This window comes from Bison bison, unplaced genomic scaffold (assembly GCF_000754665.1).
Source record: "Bison bison bison isolate TAMUID 2011002044 unplaced genomic scaffold, Bison_UMD1.0 scf7180017864387, whole genome shotgun sequence".
Classification (NCBI taxonomy): Eukaryota; Metazoa; Chordata; class Mammalia; order Artiodactyla; family Bovidae; genus Bison; species Bison bison.
Genome location: NW_011494959.1, coordinates 2,030,654 through 2,054,178, shown reverse-complemented (window position 1 = coordinate 2,054,178; position 23,525 = coordinate 2,030,654). Strand labels below are relative to the sequence as shown.

Below are 23,525 nucleotides of genomic sequence, written 5' to 3'. Positions count from 1 at the left end.
ATCTCTCACATCCATACATGACTACTGGAGAAACCATAGCTTTGACTAGATGGCCCTTTCTTGGCAAAGTAATGTCTCTGCCTTTTAATATGCTGTCTAGGTTGGTCATAGCTTTTCTTCCAAGGAGCAAACGTCTTTTAATTTCATGGCTGCAGTCATCATCTGCAGTGATTTTGGAGCCCAAGAAAATAAAGTCTGTCATTGTTTCCATTGTTTCCCCAACTGTTTGGCTTGAACGATGGGACCAGATACCATGATCTTAGTTTTTTGAATGTTGAGTTGTAGACCAGCTTTTTCACTCTCCTCTTTCACTTTCATTAAGAGGTTCTTTAGTTCCTTGTTGCTTTCTGCCATAAGGGTGGTGTCATCTGCATATCTGAGGTTATTAATATTTCTCCCACAGTCTTGATTCTAGCTTATGCTTCATCCAGCTCAGCATTTTGCTTGATATACTACTCTGCATGTAAGTTAAATAAGCAGAGTGACAATATACAGCCTTGACATACTCCTTTCCCTATTTGGAACCAGTCCATTGTTCCGTGTCTCGTTCTAACTGTTGCTTCTTGACCGGCATACAGATTTCTATGGAGCCAGATGAGGTGGTCTGGTATTCCCATCTCTTTAAGAATTTTCCATAGTTTATTGTGATCCACACAGTCAAAGGCTTTAGCATATTCAGTGAAGCAGAAGTAGATGTTTTTCTGAAATTCTCTTGCTTTTCCTATGATCCAACAGATGATGGCAATTTGATCTCTTGTTCCTCTGCCTTTTCTAAATCCAGCTTGAACATCTGGGAGTTCACAGTTCACGTACTGTTGAAGCCTCTCTTGGAGAATTTTGAGCATTACTTTACTAGCATATAGGATGAGTGCAATTGTGCGGTAGTTTGAGCATTCTTTGGAATTGACTTTCTTTGTGATTGTAATGAAAACTGACCTTTTCCAGTCCTGTGTCCACTGCTGAGTTTTCCAAATTTGCTGGCATGTTGAGTGCAGCACTTTCACAGCATCATCTTTCAGGATTTGAAATAGCTCAACTGGAATTCCATCACCTCCACTAGCTTTGTTCATAGTGATGCTTTCTAAGGCCCACTTGACTTCATATTCTAGGATGTCTGGCTCAAGGTGAGTGATCACACCATTGTGGTTGTCTGGGTCATTAGCATCTATTTTGTATAGGTCTCATTCTAATTTCCAGCAACACACTTGAATAGAATATTTTTTAAATTTGCTTTGGAATGTCATGATGTTTTAGGAGTTCTGAGTTCCTCCAGTCCTTACTATAAATTGTATTTCCTGCCAATTGCCTTTCTTTCTCTTCAGTCTCTTCTTTGGTGAGAAAATTTCCCAGGAAAAAGCATCTGTATAAACATTTTTGTATGTCATCTCAAGGTCAACCAAAAGATGAAATAGACATTTTGGGAATGTTTAAACCTTCTGAACTGAAAATTATATATATGTAGCTTAATAATTGGTATTTTCTCTCTGAGGCAGCTTCAGAATCTCCAAATTTTCTTTCCTTATTACCTGTCTTTTAGACAATCAATTACCACATTCTTACCTGTTTTAATATAGTCTAATAATTTCCTTATTTGTATTTATGGCCCAAACTTCTACTATGACTTAAGGAATTGCTATGAAAAATGAACATGAAATATGAATGGCTTCATATCACAGCAGTTTCTTACTCATGTGAAGGCCAATGGATTGTAGGATGAGAGACAAGCATTGAACCCATTGCATTCATTCAGTGATCCAGGTTGAGGGATGCTGGGAGACTACTTTCTCATGTGACTTCTTTGTTTGTCCTAACATGTCTATTAAGCCAGCAAATAGGGGAAGAGTAATAAATACTGGAAGTGCCCCCAGAAATACTCTTTAACAGTATATATCCATAAGTGGGTATCTTAAAGATATTTCTGCCTTACCAAAAGCTCTAAATGGGTCGAGGATGTGTTTCTCTTATCCATCCATGTGCTCAAATACAGTACTTAGCAAACATCATGTCTGATGTTATCTATGGATGAATTAATTACTGAAATTTAGAATACTGCCTTTATAACATGTTTCAAGATAGAACAGGATATAATAATGTTCTTTACTTGATAACAAGGGAAAAGTTCTTAAGACTGCAACAAAATCATGATGAGTAAAACTTAAGACCAGGCATTATGGAAAATACGGTCAGGCTGAGATGCTGCTTAGGCTAGCCAGAATACTTCAAGCAATCACCTAATGCATGCCCGATAACAGCTATTTTTGTACATATGCATGTGCATACACTCGCACATAAAATGGAATCTTGAGATAAAGGTAACGAAGTCTAATGTATTCCTTCCTAAAATGGATTATCTTGGATCTAGAAAAAAATACTTCAAATAAATCTGAGATATGATCATTTTATATGTCCTCTACCTGACTTGAATAGTATTATATATTTAGCTTCCTCTTCAGGATATGTGCAATTATTGGTTTAATTATTGTGTGAGGAAGGATATTCAATCAATTCTCTAACCCATTTCCATCCCCAAGTTGCTATATATTTGCAGTCAAAATATCTTCTTGTCTGTAATATCTAATCCCTCAGCTTTGTTCTTTTGTGTATTTTTTCTGCATTCAGAGTACCAAGGGGAAAATAATAGCTTAACCATTTTATGTGGAAATAAACTCTTGAATGTATTTTCACAAAAAGGTGTAACAAGGCAGTTGTAGAGTGGAAAAATCGAAGTCATGAAATTACATTTTACTTTCAAATTGAAATTTGTTTGTTGATGAAAAGTTGGATAGTGTCAGACAAGTACCATATTTTAATACTTGGCAATTTAGAGCATGTTGGACTCTGCCTTCAATTACTGATATTGTTTCCTCTTCTTTGCTTACTTTCCAGATCGGTTCGCTATGTTAGCCAACAATAATCTGCAGATTCTCAACATCAATAAAAGTGATGAAGGTATATACAGGTGTGAAGGAAGAGTGGAGGCTAGGGGAGAAATTGACTTCCGTGATATCATTGTTATTGTTAATGGTAAGCAGAGAATAATTTGTATGTATTTTATTGTTGCATTTAGCAAAATGTTTATTAAAAGGGCAACACAGCACTTAAGACTGATAAACCTCTGCTATCCCTGGAGGAAGTTGCCTCACCTATAATATAGAGTCTGTGGCTGCACTATAGCCTCAAGGGCAAGCATGCATGCTAAGTCGCTTCAGTTGTGCCTGACTGTTTGCAACCCTATGGACTGTAGCCCACCAGTCATCTCTAACCATGAGATTCTCTAGACAAGAATACTGGAATAGATTGTGGGTTGGCATGCCCTCCTCTAAGGGATCTTCCCAAGCCAGGGATTGAACCCTCGTCTCTTATGTCTCCTTCATTGGCAGGCAGGTTCTTAACCTCTATGCCACTTGGAAAGCCCCTCAAGGGCAAGATCTGTGACTTATTTAATATTGTTACCCTCTTTTACAAAGAGTCTATTAGGGAGTAGTTGCCTTTTGCTGGGTTTATAGTTGTTGAAAGAATGTCAAATGAAATATAGTAAAGGGGGTACTTGCTTAAACTAATCTAATTAACAGTATTTACAGGTTTTCCCTAATGTATAATTAAATGCATTGTTACCCTTTGGAATCTTAATGGACATTAATAACTAAATTTTTGACATCAAGATGACATCTCTTCCTCCAAATTTGGCTTCTTTTACTATACTGCCTGCTTGTATTAACATACTATTCTGTGAGGCCAGTAATATGTTAATGTTATCCTAATTATCCCCACTTTGCGAATCGAATGGGTCACCAAGGTGCACACTGTATTTCTTTAACATCTATCAAATATACACTGCTTTTCCAATCATGCTTTCCATAAGAGTGCTGCCCTTTCCAATTTTTTTTAAATTTTTCTTGAGTGACTGCTATTTGTTTTCTCTGCTCTTAATCTTACAATTTCAACTTTTCTATCTTACCAACCTTCCAATACTTAAAATTATTAGTATTTCCCTTTACTTTCAAGACAAAATCAGAAACATTCTTCATGGCATAGGAAGCTGTGCCTATGCTTCCTATAGGAAGCTGATCATCAGCTACCTTCCCTAATCATTCAGTCTGGGTAACCTGTGCTTTAGCTAAATGGAAATTCTATTAGTAACACTACACAAATGTACTTTGATTTGTTCTTCTGAACAAATTCCGGTCTTTTAAACTGAGTTAGAAACAACCATCATCACATAATCTATTGCCAAAATGTAACTTGTTCTTTTTGGAATGGACAGAATATGAATTTAAAGAGTTAGCCATGAGTTTTCTATCACTTGGGACTGGGAGACTGAAAAATTAATCAATGTCTTCTTCCTTATCCTATGCTCCTTCCACCATGAGCTATCTCTCCACTTTTTTTTTTTTTTTAAGAGATTTGGAAACAATACCAGGAGTAGATCAAAAAGAGTTATTTGGTTTTTCCTTTCCTGGAGTGAAAGTAGTTTAACCACAGATTTCATGCTGAAAGATAAAAAGAATATTAAATCAATGATTTTTTCTCTTATTCCGTAAATCTATAATTACTTGATATTTAGGATACCTAGGTTCCCTCCTCAGAGAAGGCAATGGCACCCCACTCCAGTACTCTTGCCTGGAAAATCCCATGAACGGAGGAGCCTGGTAGGTTGCAGTCCATGGGGTCTCGAAGAGTCGGACACGACTGAGCGACTTCACTTTCACTTTTCACTTTCCTGCATTGGAGAAGGAAATGGCAACCCACTCCAGTGTTCTTGCCTGGAGAATCCCAGGGATGGGGGAGCCTGGTGGGCTGCCATCTGTGGGGTCACACAGAGTCGGACAAGACTGAAGGGACTTAGCAGCAGCAGCAGCAGCAGCAGCAGCAGGTTCCCTCCCTGGGTTGGAAAGATCTCCTGGAGAAGGGAATGGCTACCCACTCCAGTATTCTTGCCTGGAGAATTCCATGGACCGAGGAGCCTGGCAGGCTTCAGTCCATGCAGTCACAAAGAGTCAAACACAACTGAGTGACTGGCATTTTCACTTTCAGTTTCATGGATAAAATAATGGAATAGACCAGAAAACTAGGGAAGTAGGTAGAAATTGCACATGCTCTAGGGTGAGGCCAAAGTGCCAGGCCTTTCAAGAGAAGATTTTCAGAGCCTTTTTTTTTTTTTTTCTGATGTGTAAAGTCTATTATTTATTGAGACTACTATAGTCAGTGGAGGTTTTGAGGAAGATTTTAGTGAAGATGAGGAATAATTGTTTAAATACGGAAATGTGTACTATGTTTGTATCTTTATATATTAATATATATCTATATTTTTGTATTTTTATTTATGAGCATTTCTAATACTTTTCTCTCTTTATTATATACAATCAGCAAAGGTAACTTAAGTGGTTATTTAGTTTCTTAATTAGTTGACTTAACTGTCTACCATGCTTTGTTTCTGAAAGAATTTAAGGTAGGAAATTTTGTGTTTTTTGTCACTGGCAAGACCTTGTGCTCAGTATATTCTTACGAAAATGGGGGTTACAACAATAGTTAAGACGTGTAAAGTTTTTTTAAAAGGATTAAGTTTATAGGAAGCACTATATAAATATGTACTATGATTGTATGTTATATGTGTGTGTGTGTGTATGCTGAGGCTTAGTCATGTCTGACTCTTTGTGACACCATGGACTGTAGCCCACCTGACTCCTCTGTCCATGGGGTTATCCCAGCAAAAATACTGGAGTGGGTTGACCTTTCCTCTTCCAGGGGATCTTCCGGACCCAAGGACTGAACCTACATCTCCTGCAGCTTCTGTGTTGGCAGGTGAATTTTTTTTTTTTTACCAATGAGTCACCTGGGAAGCCCCTGTTATATATGTATGTTTATGTAAATTTCTAGAGTAGGAAATGGAAACCCATACCAATATTCTTGCCTGGAAAATTCCATGGACAGAGGAGCCTGGAAGGCTACATACAGTCCATGGGGCTGCTAAGAGTTGGACATGACTGAGAAACTCAGCACATATGTAATATTATGCATATATTTCTAATACTAAAACACTATTTTGAGACTTATGATCAAAAGGAAATGTCATCTGGAAGATGTAGCATTAAGCTTTTATTATCCATTCTGCTGTTGTGATTTCTTTCTTTTTGTGTGTGCGTGTGTGATTTCTTTTAATACATTTACAAATGTTCTATTTCCACATTAGATTATCTGTGATAGTTTGAATGTGATGACATTTATTTTAAAGGAAGGATTATTTGGGTATAAGTGGGTCCAATTAACAAAGTTTGAATCATCAAGTCCATCGTGATCTACATTCAAACTGGAATGTTTATTTCTTTATCTACACTTATTATTCCAGAGAAGGCAATGGCAACCCACTCCAGCACTCTTGCCTGGAAAATCCCATGGATGGAGGAGCCTAGTAGGCTGCAGTCCAAGGGTTCCTGAAGAGTTGGACATGACTGAGCAACTTCACTTTCACTGTCATGGATTGGAGAAGGAAATGGCAACCCACTCCAGTGTTCTTTCCTGTAGAATCTCAGGGACAGCAGAGCCTGGTGGGCTGCTGTCTATGGGGTCGCACACGACTGAAATGACTTAGCAGCAGCAGCACACTTATTATTACAGGGCTGGTAAAGACACAAAAGAATATATGTGTTCTTTTGTGCAGTTCACATCAATCATGTATGTAATGTCCTTTTGTGACTGCATCACACTGACCTTCTCCAGATTAATCACCCTTCTTCCACATCCTACTTTTCTTCTCACATACTAATCTGACCTTCTTTGCTTGAATATCACTTTTATCTCCAGTTCTTCTTATTAGTCATTTTTCCCTGTTATGGTCACAAGCTCCCATATCTTAGAACTACCAGAACCACTGTTTTCCAAAATAAGTGTTCACAAAATCAACCATTGATTTATTTACCTTCTGGATGATTCAGTTGGACCCTGTCAAGGGAATGCATTCACTAATGCCACCAGATGACTGTGCTTTTTCTCTCACATTTTGCCTTTTTATATAGTCAGAAAAATCATTATTCTCCAGGCTTATTGACTCTTGCCCTGCTTACCAGCTCCTTTTAAAACTTGAGCCCTCTCTAAAACTATCCTTTATTATTTATCTGTTATAAAATCCCTTGAAGTTGTTTCAATGAAAACTTTGAAGTTGCATAAATTAGTAATAAAGCAAAGACACTAATTTTATCCACATTATCTTATTTTTGTTCAATTATAGTATTTGGTGAATTATATACTTTTTCTCTCCAATTTATAATGCATGCCTCTCTCTTATTTGCTACTAATTTTTATCCTTGGTAAAATTATTTTATCCTTGATAAAATTCATTGTGGACCTCTTTCAACCCCTTTCACCTCAAAGTATATTGAAGTTCCAACCAAATATTCCAGTCAACAGCTTCTTCACATTCACTGATTTCTTGGAAGATGTTCTTCTCTTTGCTCTGATGTTGGCTCTTTGCAGATTTTCCCTTGCATTTTTTTCTCTTCCAACACATTAACAATTAGTTAAAATATATCCTTGCTGGCTTATAAGGCCAGCAATACCAAATATTAAGGATATTTTTTTCTTAACTCCCTCTATTAATTACTTACTATATTTCTCAATGCCTATGTATAGTTTTTCACAAATATTTATCTCGCCTCCCTTTAAGAGGTTATACTCATGGCTCACTGCCATGTGAAGTGTGGTGGTTCCAGTAGAAGGTTTAAGCAACTAAACTCAACTGATGATCTGACTCTCTCTGGCTATGGGAAGATAAGAAAATGTAATATACACTGTACTGAAGTCAAGCTTCAAGAAGAATCACATGTTACTTCTCTTAAGCTTTCCTCCTGCCATGAAGCTAAGTGAAAGTGAAAGTTGTTCAGTCCTGTCTGACTCTTTGCAACCCCGTGGACCATACAGTCTATGGAATTCTCCAGGCCAGAATACTGGGATAGATAGCCTTTCCTTCCCAACCCAGGGATTGAACCAAGTTCTCCCACATTGCAGGTAGATTCTTTACCAGCTGAGCCACAAGGGAAGCCATGAAGCTAGCATGACTGTAATAGGGACTTCTTTACCTACGGCATCATGAAGAAGATGTGTGGAGCTGAGTCACAGCTGATCTGCAGGTGCAAACACATACCATAGATAAGAAATAAAGCACATTGTTAAGCCATGAGATTTTAGAGTCTTTTGTTATCACAGAAAAGCAGGCATATGCAATGACAGTGGCTTTTTCCTAACTAAGCAATTTAAATACTGTCTGACTTAGGTGTACATCTGAAATTACTTCCCTGAGTACACATCAGACATCTTATACTCCCCAATGGTGGTCATCTCAAATAGATTAAATTAACGTATCAATATATTGGTAATTCAACTGAATATTTTTGACTGTAGTTTCAGTGTTATTTTGTATTGTTTTTATATATTCAGCATTTAAAGCATATGTGCTGGCTATATTTTTCATACTTTGTTATGCTTAGAATACTAATAGATCTAATAGAGCAGTATTTCCCCCAAGGCACTTACAATTTTATCTTAAAAATGTAAAGTAATCAACTTTCGCAAGATTCCTTATTGTTTATGGAGCTACTGAATTCAAAAGCATATAATAAGTACATTTTAAAAATTTTATTGATTTTTTAATTGAAGGATAATTGGTTTACAGAAGTTTGTTGTTTTCTGTCAAACTTCAACATGAATTGACCTTTTCTGTCAAACCTCAGCCGTAGTCATACATATATTCCCTCCCTTTTGAAATTCCCTCCCATCTCCCTTCCCATCCCACCCCTCTAGGTTGTTACAGAGCCACTGTTTAAGTTTCCTGAGCCATACAGCAAATTCCTGTGGGCTATCTGTTTTACATATGGTAATGTAAGTTTCCATGTTACTCTCTCCATACATCTCACCCCCTCCTCCCCTCTCCCAATGTCCATAAGTCTATTCTCTATGTCTGTTTCTCCACTGCTGCCCTGCAAATAAATTCTTCAGTACCATTTTTCTAGATTCTGTATATATGCATTAGTATATAATATTTATCTTTCTCTTTCTGACTTACTCCACTCTGTATAATAGGATCTAGGTTCATCCACCTCTTTAGAACTGACTTAAATTCATTCCTTTCTATGACTAACATACCGTTGTGCATATGTATTACAACATTTTTATCCATTCATCTGTCGATGGACATCTAGGATGCTTCCATGTTCTAGCTATTTTAAATAGTGCTGCAATGAACAATGGGATACATGTATCTTTTTCAATTTTGGTTACCTCAGCATATATGCCTAGGAGTGGGATTGCTGGGTCATGTGGTGGTTTTATTCCTAGTTTTTTAAGGAATCTCTATACTGTCTTTCATAGTGGCTGGGTCAGTTTACATTCCCACCAAAAATACAAGAGCATTCCCTTTTCTCTACACCCTCTCCGGTATTTATTGTTTGTAGACTTTTTTTTTTCTTTAATAGAAAATTATTTAATTAGTATACATGTGTTCCCCATCCTGAACCCTCCTCCCTCCTCCCTCCCCACACCTTTTTGATGATGTCCATTCTGACAGGTGTGAGGTGATATCTCATTGTAGTTTTGATTTGCATTTCTCTAATAATAAGTGATATTGAGGATCTTTTCTTGTGTTTGTTAGCCATCTGTATGTCTTCTTTGGAAAAATGTCTGTTTAGGTCTTTTTCCCACTTTTTGATTGGGTTGTATGAGCTCCTTGTATATTTTGGAAATTAATTCTTTGTCAGCTGTTTCATTTACTATTATTTTCTCCCATTCTGTGTGATGTCTTTTCACCTTGCTTATAGTTTCCTTTGCTGTGCAAAAGCTTTTAAGTTTAATATGGTCCCACTTGTTTATTTTTGTTTTTATTTCCATTACTCTAGGAGGTGGGTCATAGAGGATCTTGCTTTGATTTATGTCATCAAATGCTCTGCCTGTTTTCCTTTCAGAGTGTTATAGTTTCTGGCCTTACATTTAGATCTTTTTTTGTCATATTTTATTTCTTTCAGCAGTGCCTTATAATTTTCCGTGTACAGTTCTTTTGTCTCCTTAGATAAGTTTATTCCTAGATATTTACTTCTTTTTGTTGCAGTGGTGAATGGGATTGATTCCTTAATTTCTCTTTCTGATTGTTAGTATATAGAAATGCAAGTGATTTCTGTGTATTAATTTTGTATCCTGTGACTTTGCTAAATTTACTGATTAGCTCTAATAACTTTCTGATAGTATCTTTAGGGTTTTCTTCCTTTTTTTCATTTTTTTAAATTATTTTTAAACTTTACAAAATTGTATTAGTTTTGCTCTGCAAACAGTGAGAGCTTTAATTATTCTTTTGTGATCTGGATTCCTCTTATTTCTTTTTCTTCTCTGATTGCTATAGCTAGGACTTCCAAAACTATGTTGAATAATAGTGATAAAAATGGATACCCTTGTCTTGTTCCTGATCTTAGAGGGAGTGCTTTCAGTTTTTCAACTATGAGAATAATGTTTGCTGTAGGCTTATCATATATGGCAGAAGGCAATGGTAACCCACTCCAGTACTCTTGCCTGGAAAATCCTATGGATGGAGGAGCCTGGTAGGCTGCAGTCCGTGGGGCTGCTAAGAGTCGGACACTGAGAAATTTGACTTTCACTTTTCACTTTCATACATTGGAGAAGGAAGTGGCAACCCACTCCAGTGTTCTTGCCTGGAGAATCCCAGGCACGGGGGAGCCTGGTGGGCTGCCATCTATGGGGTCGCACAGAGTCTGACATGACTAAAGCAACTTAGCAGCAGCTGCAGTATCATATATGGCCTTTACTCTGTTGAGTTAGGTCCCTTCTATGACCAGTTTTTGAAGAGTTTTAATCATAAATAGGTGCTGAATTTTGTCAAAGGCTTTTTCTGCATCTATTGTGATTATCATATGGTTTTTATCTTTCAATGTATTAACATGGTGTATCACATTGATTGATTTGTGTATTTTGAAGAATCCTTTCATTCTTTGAATAACCCCAGCTTGATCATGGTGTATGAATTTTTGATGTGTTGCTGAATTGTTTGCTAAAATTTTGTTGAGGATTTTTACATCTATGTTCGTCAGTGGTATTGGCCTGTAGTTTTCTTTTTTGTGTGTTGTTTTGGCTTTGGTATCAGTTGATGGTGGCCTCATGGAATGAGTTTGGAAGTATTCCTTTCTCTGCAAATTTTTGGAAGAGTTTTAGAAGGATAGGTATTAGCTCTTCTCTAAATGTTTCATAGAATTTTCCTGTGAAGCCATCTGATTCTGAGCTTTAGTTTTTTGGGAGATTTTTTTTTATCACAGCATCAATTTCAGTGCTTGTAATTGGGTTGTTCGTAATTTCTATTGCTTCCTGGTTCAGGCTTAGAAGATTGAACTTTTCTAAGAATCTGTCCATTTCTTCCAGGTTATCCATTTTATTGCCATATAGTTGTTCATAATAGTCTCCTATAATCCTTTGTATTTCTGTATTGTCTGTTGTAACCTCTCCTTTTTCATTTATAATTTTCTTGATCTGATTCTTCTCTCTTTTTTTCTTGATGAGTGTGGCTAAAGGTTTGTCAATTTTATCTTCTCAAAGAACCAGCTTTTTATTTTATTAATCTGTACTATTGTTTCTTCCATTGCTTTTTCTCTTATTTTTGCTCTGATCTTTATGATTTATTTCCTTCTTCTAATTTGGGGGGGTGTTGTTCTTCTTTTTTCTTTTTCCAGTTGTTTTAGGTGTAAAGTTAGGTTGTCTATTTGATATTTTTCTTGTTTCTTGAGGTAGGATTGTATTCTGTATACTTCCCTCTTAGAGCTGCTTTTGCTGTATCCTATAGGTTTTGAGTTATCATGTTTTCATTGTCATTTGTTTCTAGAAATTTTTTGATTTCCCTTTTGATTTCTTTAGTAACCTCTTGGTTATTTAGAAACATAGTGTTTAATTTCCATGTGTTTGTGTTTCTTACAGCTTTTTCCATGTAATTGATATCTAGTCTCATAGTGTTGTAGTTGGAGAAGATGCTTGATACAATTTCAATTTTTTCTTACATGTACTGAGGTTTGCTTTGTGATCCACGATATGGTCTATCCTGGAGAATGTTCTATATGCACTTGAGAAGGTGTGTTCTTCTGCATTTGGATGGAATATCCTGAAGATATCAATGAGATCTATTTCATCTAGTGTATCATTTAAGACTTGTGTTTCCTTATTAATTTTCTGTTTTGATGATCTGTCCATTGCTGTGAGTAGGGTGAGTCTATTACTATTATTGTATTACTGTCAATTTCTCTTTTTATGTCTGTTAGTGTTTGTCTTATGTATTGAGGTGTTCCTATGTTGGGTGCATGCATGCTGCTGCTAAGTTGCTTCAGTCATGTCCGACTTGGTGTGATCCCATAGACGGCAGCCTACCAGGCTCCCCTGTCCCTGGGATTCTCCAGGCAAGAACACTGGAGTGGGTTGCCACTTCCTTCTCCAATGTATGAAAGTGAAAAGTGAAAGTCAAATTTCTCAGTGTCCGACCCTCAGCGACCCCATGGACTGCAGCCTTCCAGGCTCCTCCATCCATGGGATTTTCCAGGCAAGAGTACTGGAGTGGGGTGCCATTGCCTTCTCCGTGTTGGGTGCATAGATATTTACAGTTACTATGTCTTCCTCTTGGATTGATCCTCGGTCATTATGTAATGTCCTTCCTTATCTCTTGTAATATTCTTTATTTTAAGATCTATTTTGTCTGATATGAGGATTGATACTCCAGCTTTCTTTTGCTTTCCATTTGAATGGAATATATGTTTCCATCCTCTCACTTTCAGTCTGTATGTGTCTTTAGGTCTGAAGTGTGTTTCTTGTGGACAGCATACATATTTGTCTAGTTTTTGTATCCATTCAGGCAATCTGTGTCTTTTGGTTGGAGTATTTAATCCATTTACATTTAAAGTAATTATTGATATATATGGTCTTATTGCCATTTTCTTAATTGTTTGGGGTTTGATTTTGTAGATCTTTTTCTTCTCTTGTATTTCTTAACAATATGCCCTTTAAACATATGTTGTAAAGCTGGTTTGTTGTTACTGAGTTCTCTTAACTTTTGCCTGTCTGAAAAGCTTTTGATTTCTCCATCAATTTTGAATGAGATCCTTGCTGGGTACAGTAATCGTGGTTGTAGATTTTTCCCTTTCAGTACTTTAAATATATCCTGCCATTTACTCTGGCCTGCAAAGTTTCTGTTGAAAGATCAGTTGTTAACTGTATGGGGTTTCCCTTGTGTATTACTTGTTGCTTTTCCCTTGCTGCATTTAATATTCTTTCTTTGTGTTTAATCTTTGTTAGTTTGATTAGTACTTGTCTTGGTGTGTTTCCCCTTGGGTTTATCCTGTGTGGGACTCTTTGTGGCTCTTGGATTTGATTGACTATTTCCACTTCCACGTTGGGGAAATTTTCAGCTATAATCTTTTCAAAAATTTTCTCATAACCTTTCTTTTTCTCTTTTTCTTCTGGGACCTCTATAATTCTAATGTTGGTGTGTTTGATATTATCCCCGAGGTCTCTGAGACTATCCTCTGTTCTTTGCATTCCTTTTACTTTACTCTGCTTTTCAGAAGTTATTTCCACCATTTTATCTTTCAGCTCACTGAATCGTTCTTCTGCTTCAGATATTCTGTTATTGATTCCTTCTAGAGTATTTTTCATTTCAGTAATTTTGTTGTTTGTCTCTGTATGTTTATTCTTTAATTCTTCTAGGTCTTTGTTAATTGATTCGTGCATTCTCTTCATTCTGTTTTCAAGGTTTTTGATCATCTTTACTGTCATTATTCTGAATTCTTTTTCAGGTAGTTTGCCTATTTCCTCTTCATTTATTTTGACGTCTATATTTCTAGTTTGTTCCTTCATTTGTGCAGTGTTTCTCTGCCTCTTCATTATTATTTTTTTAAACTTATTGTGTTTCAGATCTCCTTTTCTCAGGCTTCAGGGTTGGATTCTTTCTTCCTTTTGGTTTCTACACCCTTAAGGTTGGTGCAGTGGTTTGTGTAAGCTTCATATAGGGTGAGATTTATGCTGTTTTTGTTGTTGTTGTTGTTGTTGTTTTTGTTTGTTTGTTTGTTTTTCCTCTGATGGGCAAGGCTGAATGAGGTGGTAATCTTGTCTGTTGATGATTGGGTTTGTATTTTTGTTTTATTTGTTGTTTAGATACAGGGTGGTGCTGGTGGTTGGGTGATGCTGGGTCTTGTATTCAAGTGGTTTACTTTGTGTGAGTTTTCTCTATTTGATACTCCTTAGGGTTATTTCTCTGGTAGTCTAGGGTCTTGGAGTCAATGCTCCCACTCCAAAGGCTCAGGTCTTGATCTCTGTTCAGAAACAAAGATTCCACACGTGGTTTGTTATGGCATTAAGTGAGATTAAAACACATACCCAAAAATGAGAAGCCAAAGATGAACCCCAGACAAATGGCAGTTACAAAATCAGGCAAATATCAATTAAAATAATGGGATATACACATATATATCCATAAGCAAAACCAACACAGTGCAACAAAAATAAGGTACAATAGGACCCGAAGAACAAGGGAAACCAAAAAATATATCTACCAGTTAAGAACAAAACTAATGAAGCACAAACTGGAAAACAAAACTAAAGCAAGGTCCCAACCAGGGAATAAAGCAATGAAAACAAAACTAACAAATATGTTGAGAAGAAAGGAAAGAAAGAAAAGAAAGCAAGAATAGATATGTAAAATAGGGGTAGATAAAGAAGATTTACGTACATTAAAGATTAACTGCAAGGGGAAAAGAACAGTAGGAAAAAGCCAACAAAGGTATAAATGTTGTAAAAATAATAATAGGTTTAAATAAAGAGAAAAAAAAAGAAGAGGAAAGAAGCAAAAAAAAAAAGGAAAGCTTCACAGAACTGCAAAAGCCGGAAGTAGAGGCAGAAATTTATAACAACAATAAAAAGTGTGATAAAAAAATAAAACTCAAAAGCTTAACTAGATTTCATAGTGCCAATAAAATTGACAACTACAATGAGGGTCGGGGGTGGAGGAGGAAAAATAAATAGAAAAGAAAACAAAAAAAAAATCCAAAGGAAACTTCAGAACAAGTCAAACCATAAGAATAAAAAATGTTTTTCTTGAGTCACTGCTGTCAGGATCCTTTCCTTCGCTGGGAGTCACAGTTCACCTCAACTTCCTAAAATGCCTTCCAACACTGTGCTGGACTCTGGACCTGCTATGTGGGCAGCTCAGATTCTAATCTGGTTCTATTCCTGTGTGTTCTGCCTCCAATGTCTACAGCTATCAAAACTAGTGTGTTTTCTTTTGTGGGAGCTCTTACTGTCCTTTTATATATTCCGAATACACAAAGTCTGCCTAGTTGATCGTGTGGATTTAATCTGCAGCTTGGACAACTGGTGGAAAGGTTTGAGGTCTTCTTTAGATGCACTGCCCCTGGGTTTTAATTGTGGTTTTATTTTCACCTCTGCATGTGGGGTCGTCCACAGTGGTTTGTTCCTGAGGCTTCCCTGGAGGACTTGGGTCTGCCCCAGTGAGGGCCAGTTGTGGAGGTGGTGCAGCTGCTTGGGTCACAGTGGTTCTGGCAGCACCAGGTACTCAGAGGAGTTAGCGGATTGGGAAGTAGTAGATATAGTGCTCTAGAAGGATATGACAACCAGTATTGGCCAGTACACTCCAGTATTCTTGCCTGGAAAACCCCCATGACAGAGAATCCTGGCAGGCCACAGTCCACAGTCACAAAGAGCTGAACATGACTGAAGTGACCCTGTATGCATAGATGCAAAACTTTTTTTTTTGTTTTTTTTTCACTGTGACAGCTCTGCCCCTGTGAGGGTTGAGCGTGAAGGTGGTGCAGCTGCTTGGGTCACGGGGACCCTGGCTGCACCAAGCGCCCAGGGACATGGATGGCCTCAGCCCCAGGAGTTATGGCCCTATTAGAGTCTTTTTTTGAGCCTCTGATAGCTGGCAATCAGAAAGCCTCTTTAGTTAATCTTTCTCCATAGCTCCACCTGTTCAGGCACTTAGAGGGTTCCCTCGCCTGGGGTCCTTCTCTGTTGTTCAGCTCATCAGGTACTTAAAGGGTCTCACTGCCTGGGGTTCTACTCTGTAGTTCTGTTCGTCAGGTGCTTGATGGGCCAGCCTTTCTACTGTTCAGCTGCTGCTGATGCTGGCATGTAGGGAGAGAAGAGGTTATAGTGATGGTGCCACCCCCTGCAGATGACTCAGCAGTATTGCCTTGCTTCCATGGCTGCCTGACTTTCCTCCACAGGCATTTCCCACCACAGTCTCCTCCCTCACATCCCCTCAGTCTCTCTCTCCGCAGTCAACAGCAGCCCTCGCCCTGGGATTGCTCCACAATCCCTAAGCTCCAGCTCCCAGCCACTGTGCCTCCTAGGGGACCTGTGTCCCTGTCTGGGGTAATGTATGGCTGTGGCAAGGACTGTCTGATTCTCATTCCATTTAGGCTGCTACAGATCAGCTGTTTCACTTTCAGCCCTGACTGTTTCTCCTCTGACTCAGACAATTACCCCAATGTGGGGATCAGACCCCTGTTTCAGTTCCCCCACCCACCAAGGGCAAGTCCAGTCCTAGTAACACTCCTGTTTTTCTCTCTAGTTCCTTCCTACTACTGAGTTTTGCATGGTTCTATATATTCTTTACTCCTGGACAGGTACTCCTGTCCACTCTCAGCTGGTGTTCTGCATGCACTTCTGTGTCTGAAGGTGTATGCCTGGTGTATTAATGGAGACAGATGTACTCCATATCCACCTACTCCTCCACCATCTTGTTCTCTCCAATAAGTGCATTTTTAACAGCCTGTTTTATAAGAAGGGGCACCTACCGTAGCTCAAGAAGAGACTTGGTATTTTGGATAAATCTGTTGATGAAAAACTACTGTATGTAAAATATGTAGCAAGTGGGAATTTGCTGTGTGGCTCAGGGAACTCAAACCAGGGTTCTGTGACAACCTAGAGGGGTGGGATGGGGTGGGAGGTGAGAGGGAGGTTCAAGACGAAGGGGATATAGGTATACTTATGGCTAATTTGTATTGATGATTAGCAGAAATCAACACAATATTGTAGACCAATTATTCTTCAATTAAAAATAAGTACATTTAATTATAAAAAAGTATCATTTTGTAGAACAAATATAGGAAATATATTGCAGACAAAATATCACCTGGCAAAACAAAAAGAGCTTAGGATGTGAAAGAAGAACTAAGAGCTTAACTGTTACTGGATTTGATATCTTGGGGAGAAAGTGATGGTGGTATTAATCAGATGGTTTGGAATTTAGGTGGAGATGTAGATGCAAAGCAGAAGGGACCAGATCATGAAGGGCTATGGACTTTCTTCTTTGAGACAAAGATGAGCTGCCATTTAGAAGCAGGAAACCTAAAAAGAGAAGGATGGAGGCAGGGAGAGGGGATGAGTTAAAGTCAGTGGTAAGTAGAGCCTGTGCTAAAACACAAAGAAATGCAGAGGGATATATAATCAATAAGGTTTGAAACAAAGTACTGTGTTTCCAAGTGTGTCACAGAGATAAGAGCAATAAAGGCTTAATTCAAAGATTTTATTGTGGATGCTAGGCTTCCAAAGTAATAAATGCAAGCAGAAGTGATCAATAAGGACTGAACTGAAACATATATGATGAATTTGGCAATTATGAGTTTACAAAAGACATTATGGTAAACAATAGCATTTGCGTGGTTTGGGTAACATTTAGGCTGCAATGACTTAATGAATAAATGTTCATGTACAGTCACTTGAATAAGAAGAGTATTGAAGGAACAGCACCTATTACCTCAGCTTATTCGAATCAACTATTAAATAGAAAAAATTGCAAAGTTGAGTTAAAGAACAGAGGAAGTGACTGCAGTGTTAGGACATTTGTAAGAAAGATTTACTTTCAATATAAAGAGGATATTTTATGCTGAGCCTGGAAGAAATGAATCAAAATTGGATGAGAATGTGGGTTAATTCACAAGTAGGTCTGGTTGATAATTTGAGAGAAATATTGCCACATGACTTCATATCCTCTTTCTAATCACTGATTTCACTTATCTACCAAACATTGATGTACTACTGGTTTCTCTTCAATATTTTTTCAATGTACTTATACCTGCTCATTACTGAATCTTCAAGTAAGCTTTCCAAATGCCTAAAACCTTACTTTTCATTAACCTCCCAATGGCTACCTTGATTTTATTATTATACCTCATGACAGTTCTATTAACTCGCTTAATTTGCTGGCCATCTTTTCTATACATTTCTGAATCTGTTTACTGGATAATTATACTACACACACATACCCATACACACACAAAGAAAATGGGTAAATGCATTAAAAAGAGGATTAGAATTACTTCTCTTGTTTTAATACATGCCCATTCTCCCACCATGGGATTCCTGATAGTGAAAGTCACTCAGCCTTGTCTGACTCTTTGTGACCCCATGGACTATACAGTCCATGGATTTCTCCAAGCCAGATTACTGGAGTGGGTAGCCTTGCCCTTCTCCAGGGGGTCTTTCTAAACCATGGATCGAACCAAGGTCTCCTGCATTTCACATGTACTCTTCATATAAGTTAAATAAGCAGGGTGACAATATACAGCCATAACGTACTCATTTCCCTATTTGGAAGCAGTCTGTTGTTCCATGTCCAGTTCTAACTGTTGATTCTTGACCTGCATACAGATTTCTATGGAGTCAGGTAAGGTAGTCTGGTATTGCAATCTCTTAAAGAATTTTCCACTGTGTTCTGATACACACAGTCAAAGGGTTTGGTGTAGTTAATAAAGCAGAAATAAATGTTTTTCAGGAACTCTCTTGCTTTTCTGATGATCCAATGGATGTTGCCAATTTGATCTCTGGTTCCTTTGCTTTTTATAAATCCAGCTTGAACATCTGGAAATTCACAGTAAATACTGTTGAAGCCTGGTTTGGAGAATTTTGAGCATTACTTTGCTAGTGTGTGAGTTGAGTGCAATTGTGTGGTAGTTTGAACAGTTTTTGGCATTGCCTTTCTTGGGGATTGGAATGAAAACTGACCTTTTCTAGTCCCATGGCCATGCTAAGTTTTCCAAATTTGCTGGCATATTGAGTGCAGCACTTTCACAGCATCATCTTTTAGGATTTGAAATAGCTCAACAGGAATTCTATCTCCTCCACTAGCTTTGTTTGTTGTGATGCTTCCTATGGCCCACTTGACTTTGCATTCCAGGATGTCTGGTTCCAGGTGAGTGATCTCACCATCATAATTATCTGTGTCATTATGATCTTTTTTTGTATAGTTCTTAAGTTTATTCTTGCCATCTCTTAATTTTGCTTAATTTTGCCATCTCTTTTTATTTTGCTTCTGTTACATCCATACTGTTTTTGTCCTTAATTATGCTTATCTTTGCATGAAATGTTACCTTGGTATCTCTAATTTTCTTGAAGAGATCTCTATTCTTTCCCATTCTTTTAATTTCCTCCATTTCTTTGCATTTTTCACTTAGGAAGGCTTTCTTTTCTCTCCTTGCTATTCTTTGGAACTCTGCATTCAGGTAGATATATCATTCTTTTTCTCCTTTGCCTTTTGAATCTCTTCTTTTCACAGCTATCTGTAAGGCCTCCTCAGACAACCATTTTGCCTTTGTGTGTTGCTTATTGGTAATGGTTTTGATCACCACTTCCTATACAATGTTATGAACCTCTGTCCATAGATCTTCAAGCACTCTATAATATCTAATCCCTAGAATCTATTTGTCACTTCCACTGCATAATTGTAAAGGATTTGATTTAGGTCATGTCTGAATGGCCTAGAGGTTTTCCCTACTTTCTTCAATTTAAGTCTGAATTTTGCAATAAGGCGTTCATGATCTGAGTCACAGTCAGCTTCCAGGCTTATTTTACTGACTGTACAGAGATTCTCCATTGTTGGCTGCAAAGAATATCATCAGTCTGATTTTGGTAATGACCATCCAGTGATGTCCATGTGTAGAGTCATCTTTTATGTTGTTGGAAGAGGGTGTTTGCTGTTTGCCAGTATACTCCAAGGCCAAACTTATCTATACTCTATGTATCTCTTGACTTCTGACTTTTGCACTCCTGTCCCCTTTGATGAAAAGCGCATCTTTTTTTTGGTATTAGTTCTAGAAGGTCTTCTAGGTCTTCATAAAACTGTTCAGCTTCTTCAGCATTACTTGTTGGGGCATAGTCTTGGATTACAGTGCTATTGAATGGTTTGCCTTGGAAATGAATAGAGATCATTCTGTCGTTTTGAGATTGCAACAAAGTACTGCATTTTGAACTCTCTTGTTGACTATGATGGCTACTCCATTTCTTCTAAGGGATTCTTGCCCACAGTAGTAAATATAATGGTCATATGAAATAAGTACACCCTTTCCAGTCCATTTTGTTTCACTGCTTCCTAAAATGTTGATGTTCACTCTTGCTGTCTATAGTTTGACCACTTCCAATATACCTTGGATTCATGGACCTAACGTTCCAGGTTCCTATGCAGTGTTGTTCTTTACAGTATCGACTTTACTTCCATCACCAGTCACATCCACAATGGGGCATATTTTTCGCTTTGACTCAGCCTCTTCATTCTTTCTGGAGCTTATTCTTCACTCTTCTCCAGTAGCATATTGAGCACCTATCGACCTGGGGAGTTCATCTTTCAGTGCCATATCTTTTTGCTTTTTCATACTTTTCATGGAGTTCTCAAGGCAAGAATACTGAAGTGGTTTGCCATTTGCTTCTCCTGTAGACCAGGTTTTGTCAGAACTCTCCACCACAACTCGTCAATCTTGGGAGGCCCTACATGGCATGTCTCATAGTTTCATTGAGTTAAACAAGGCTGTGATCCATATGATCAGTTTGGTTCATTTTCTGTAATTGTGGTTTTCATTCTGTCTGCCCTCTGAAGGATATGAAACTTCTGGAAGCTCCCTGAAGAAGGGACTGGCTGTGGGGGAAGCTGGATCTTGTTCTGATAGGCAGGACCATGCTGAGTAAATCCTTAATCTAATTTTCTGTTGTTGGGAAGGGCTTTGTTTCCTCCTTGTAGTTTGGCCTGAGGCCAAACTATGGTAGGGGTAATGGCCATAATGGCAGCCTCCTTCCAAAGGACATATGCCAGCATGCTGGGCTTCCCATGACTGTTGTAGTCAGTGCCCCTGACCACTCAGCATGTCACTGTCGACCCACACCTCCAAAGGACACTCCTGGACACTCACACACATCTGGCTCAGTCTCTTGTGGGGTCACTGCTCCTTTCTCCTGGGTCCTGGTGCACACAAGGTTCTGTTTGTACCCTCCAAGAGCCTGTTTCCCCAGTCCTGTGGAAGTTCTGTAATCAAATCCCACTGGCCTTCAACATCAAATTCCTTGGGAGCTCTCAGTCTGTTTTCTGGATCCCCAGGTTGGGAAAGCTGTTGTAGGTCCTTGAACTTTTGCAACAGTGCAAGAACTTCTTTGGTATAATTGTTCTCCAGTTTGTGGGTCATCTGCTTGGTGGCTCTATGGTGGGGTTGATGACGACCTCCTCCAAGAGAACTTATGCCAAGGTCGCAACTGCCTTTGTATTGAAATATTTAAATAATTTACATGAAATATCTTATTGACTTAGCTGGATTTAAGTTGTGTTATTTGTTTTATGTTTTTCTTATCTGTGCTTTGTTCACCTTTTCTTCTATTTCTGCTTTATGTAGATTTTGGAGTAGTTTTTAAATATTTTTTTTTTTTTTTTTTTTTTTTTTTTTACTGCACTGGGTCTCAGTTATAGGATTCAAGAACATCTGTCTTTGGTGCCATGTGTAAGACATCATCTTCTGACCCCAAGATACAAAGAGGTTTCTTTCAAGTTTCTTCTAAACATTTTATACTTTTATGTTATAACGTTAGTTTTTGATCTATTTGGGATTAACTTTAGTATAAAAATTAAGTACTATGTTCCAGTTCACTTGTTTGTATAGTAGTAGTAATAGTCTCTGAATTCAGTTCAGTTCAGTCGCTCAGTTGTGTCCGACTCTTTGAGACCCCATGAATCACAGCATGCCAGGACTCCTTGTCCATCACCAACTCCCGGAGTTCTCTCAGACTCACGTCCATTGATACAGTGATGCCATCCAGCCGTCTCATCCTCTGTTGTCACCTTCTCCTCCTGCCCCCAATCCCTCCCAGCATCAAGGTCTTTTCCAATGAGTCAACTCTTCGCATGAGGTAGCCAAATTATTGGAGTTTCAGCTTCAGCATCAGTCCTTCCATTGAACACCCAGGAATCATCTCCTTTAGGATGGATGGGTTGGATCTCCTTGCAGTCCAAAGGACTCTCAAGAGTCTTCTCCAACACCACAGTTCAAAAGCATCAATTCTTCGGCGCTTAGCTTTCTTCCCAGTCCAACTCTCACATCCATACATGACCATTGGAAAAACAATAGCCTTGACTAGATGGACCTTTGTTCACAAAGTAATATCTCTGCTCTTCATTATGCTACCTCGGTTGGTCATGACTTTCTTCCAAAGAGTAGCATCTTTTAATTTCATGGCTGCAATCTCCATCTGCACTGATTTTGGAGCCCAGAAAAATAAAGTCTGACACTGTTTCCCCATGTATTTCCCATGAAATGATGGGACCAAATGCCATGATCTTCATTTTCTGAATGTTGAGCTTTAAGCCAACTTTTTCACTCTCCTCTTTAACTTTCATCAAGAGGCTTTTGAGTTCCTCTTCACTTTCTGCCACAAGGGTTGTGTCATCTGCATCTCTGAGGTTAATATTTCTCCTGGCAATCTTGATTCCAGCTTGTGCTTCTCTCTAGCCCAGCGTTTCTCATGATGTCCTTTGCATATAAGTTAAATAAGCAGGGTGACAATATACAGCCTTGATGTACTCCAGAATTGTTCATAATATCATTTTCATTTCTGATTTTAATCTTTTGAGTTTTATCTTTTTGTACTAGTCCACCTAAGCTAAAATTTTCTCAATTTTGTTGATTTTAATAGTCAACCAACTTTTGATTTCATTAATATTATCTATTTTTGTATTCTCTGTTTAAAATTTTTTTTTAAAATAAATTAAAAACACTTTTTACAGGTATACATGTGTTCCCCATCCCGAACCCTCCTCCCTCCTCCCTCCCCATACCATCCCTCTGGACCATCCCAGTGCACCAGCCCCAAGCATCCAGCATCGTGCATCGAGCCTGGACTGGCAACTCATTTCCTACATGATATTTTACATGTTTCATTGCCATTCTCCCAAATCTTCCCACCCTCTCCCTCTCCCACAGAGTCCAAAACACTGTTCTATACATCAGTGTCTCTTTTGCTGTCTCGTACACCGGGTTATTGTTACCATCTTTCTAAATTCCATATATATGCGTTAGTATGCTGTATTTATGTTTTTCCTTCTGGCTTACTTCACTCTGTATAATAGGCTCCAGTTTCATCCACCTCATTAGAACTGATTTAAATGTATTCTTTTTAATGGCTGAGTAATACTCCATTGTGTATATGTACCACAGCTTTCTTATCCA

The 23,525-nt window shown here is 38.1% G+C and overlaps 1 protein-coding gene across 1 annotated transcript in view; it reads left to right on the top strand.

The window, feature by feature from the left end:
• Positions 1-23,525, top strand: part of NCAM2 (neural cell adhesion molecule 2) — a 574,228-nt gene that overhangs the window by 343,922 nt on the left and 206,781 nt on the right. Inside the window, exon 5 of the mRNA XM_010858401.1 lies at positions 2,887-3,024. Coding sequence (XP_010856703.1) covers positions 2,887-3,024 — 138 coding nt within the window. The remainder of the gene's footprint in view (positions 1-2,886; positions 3,025-23,525) is intronic.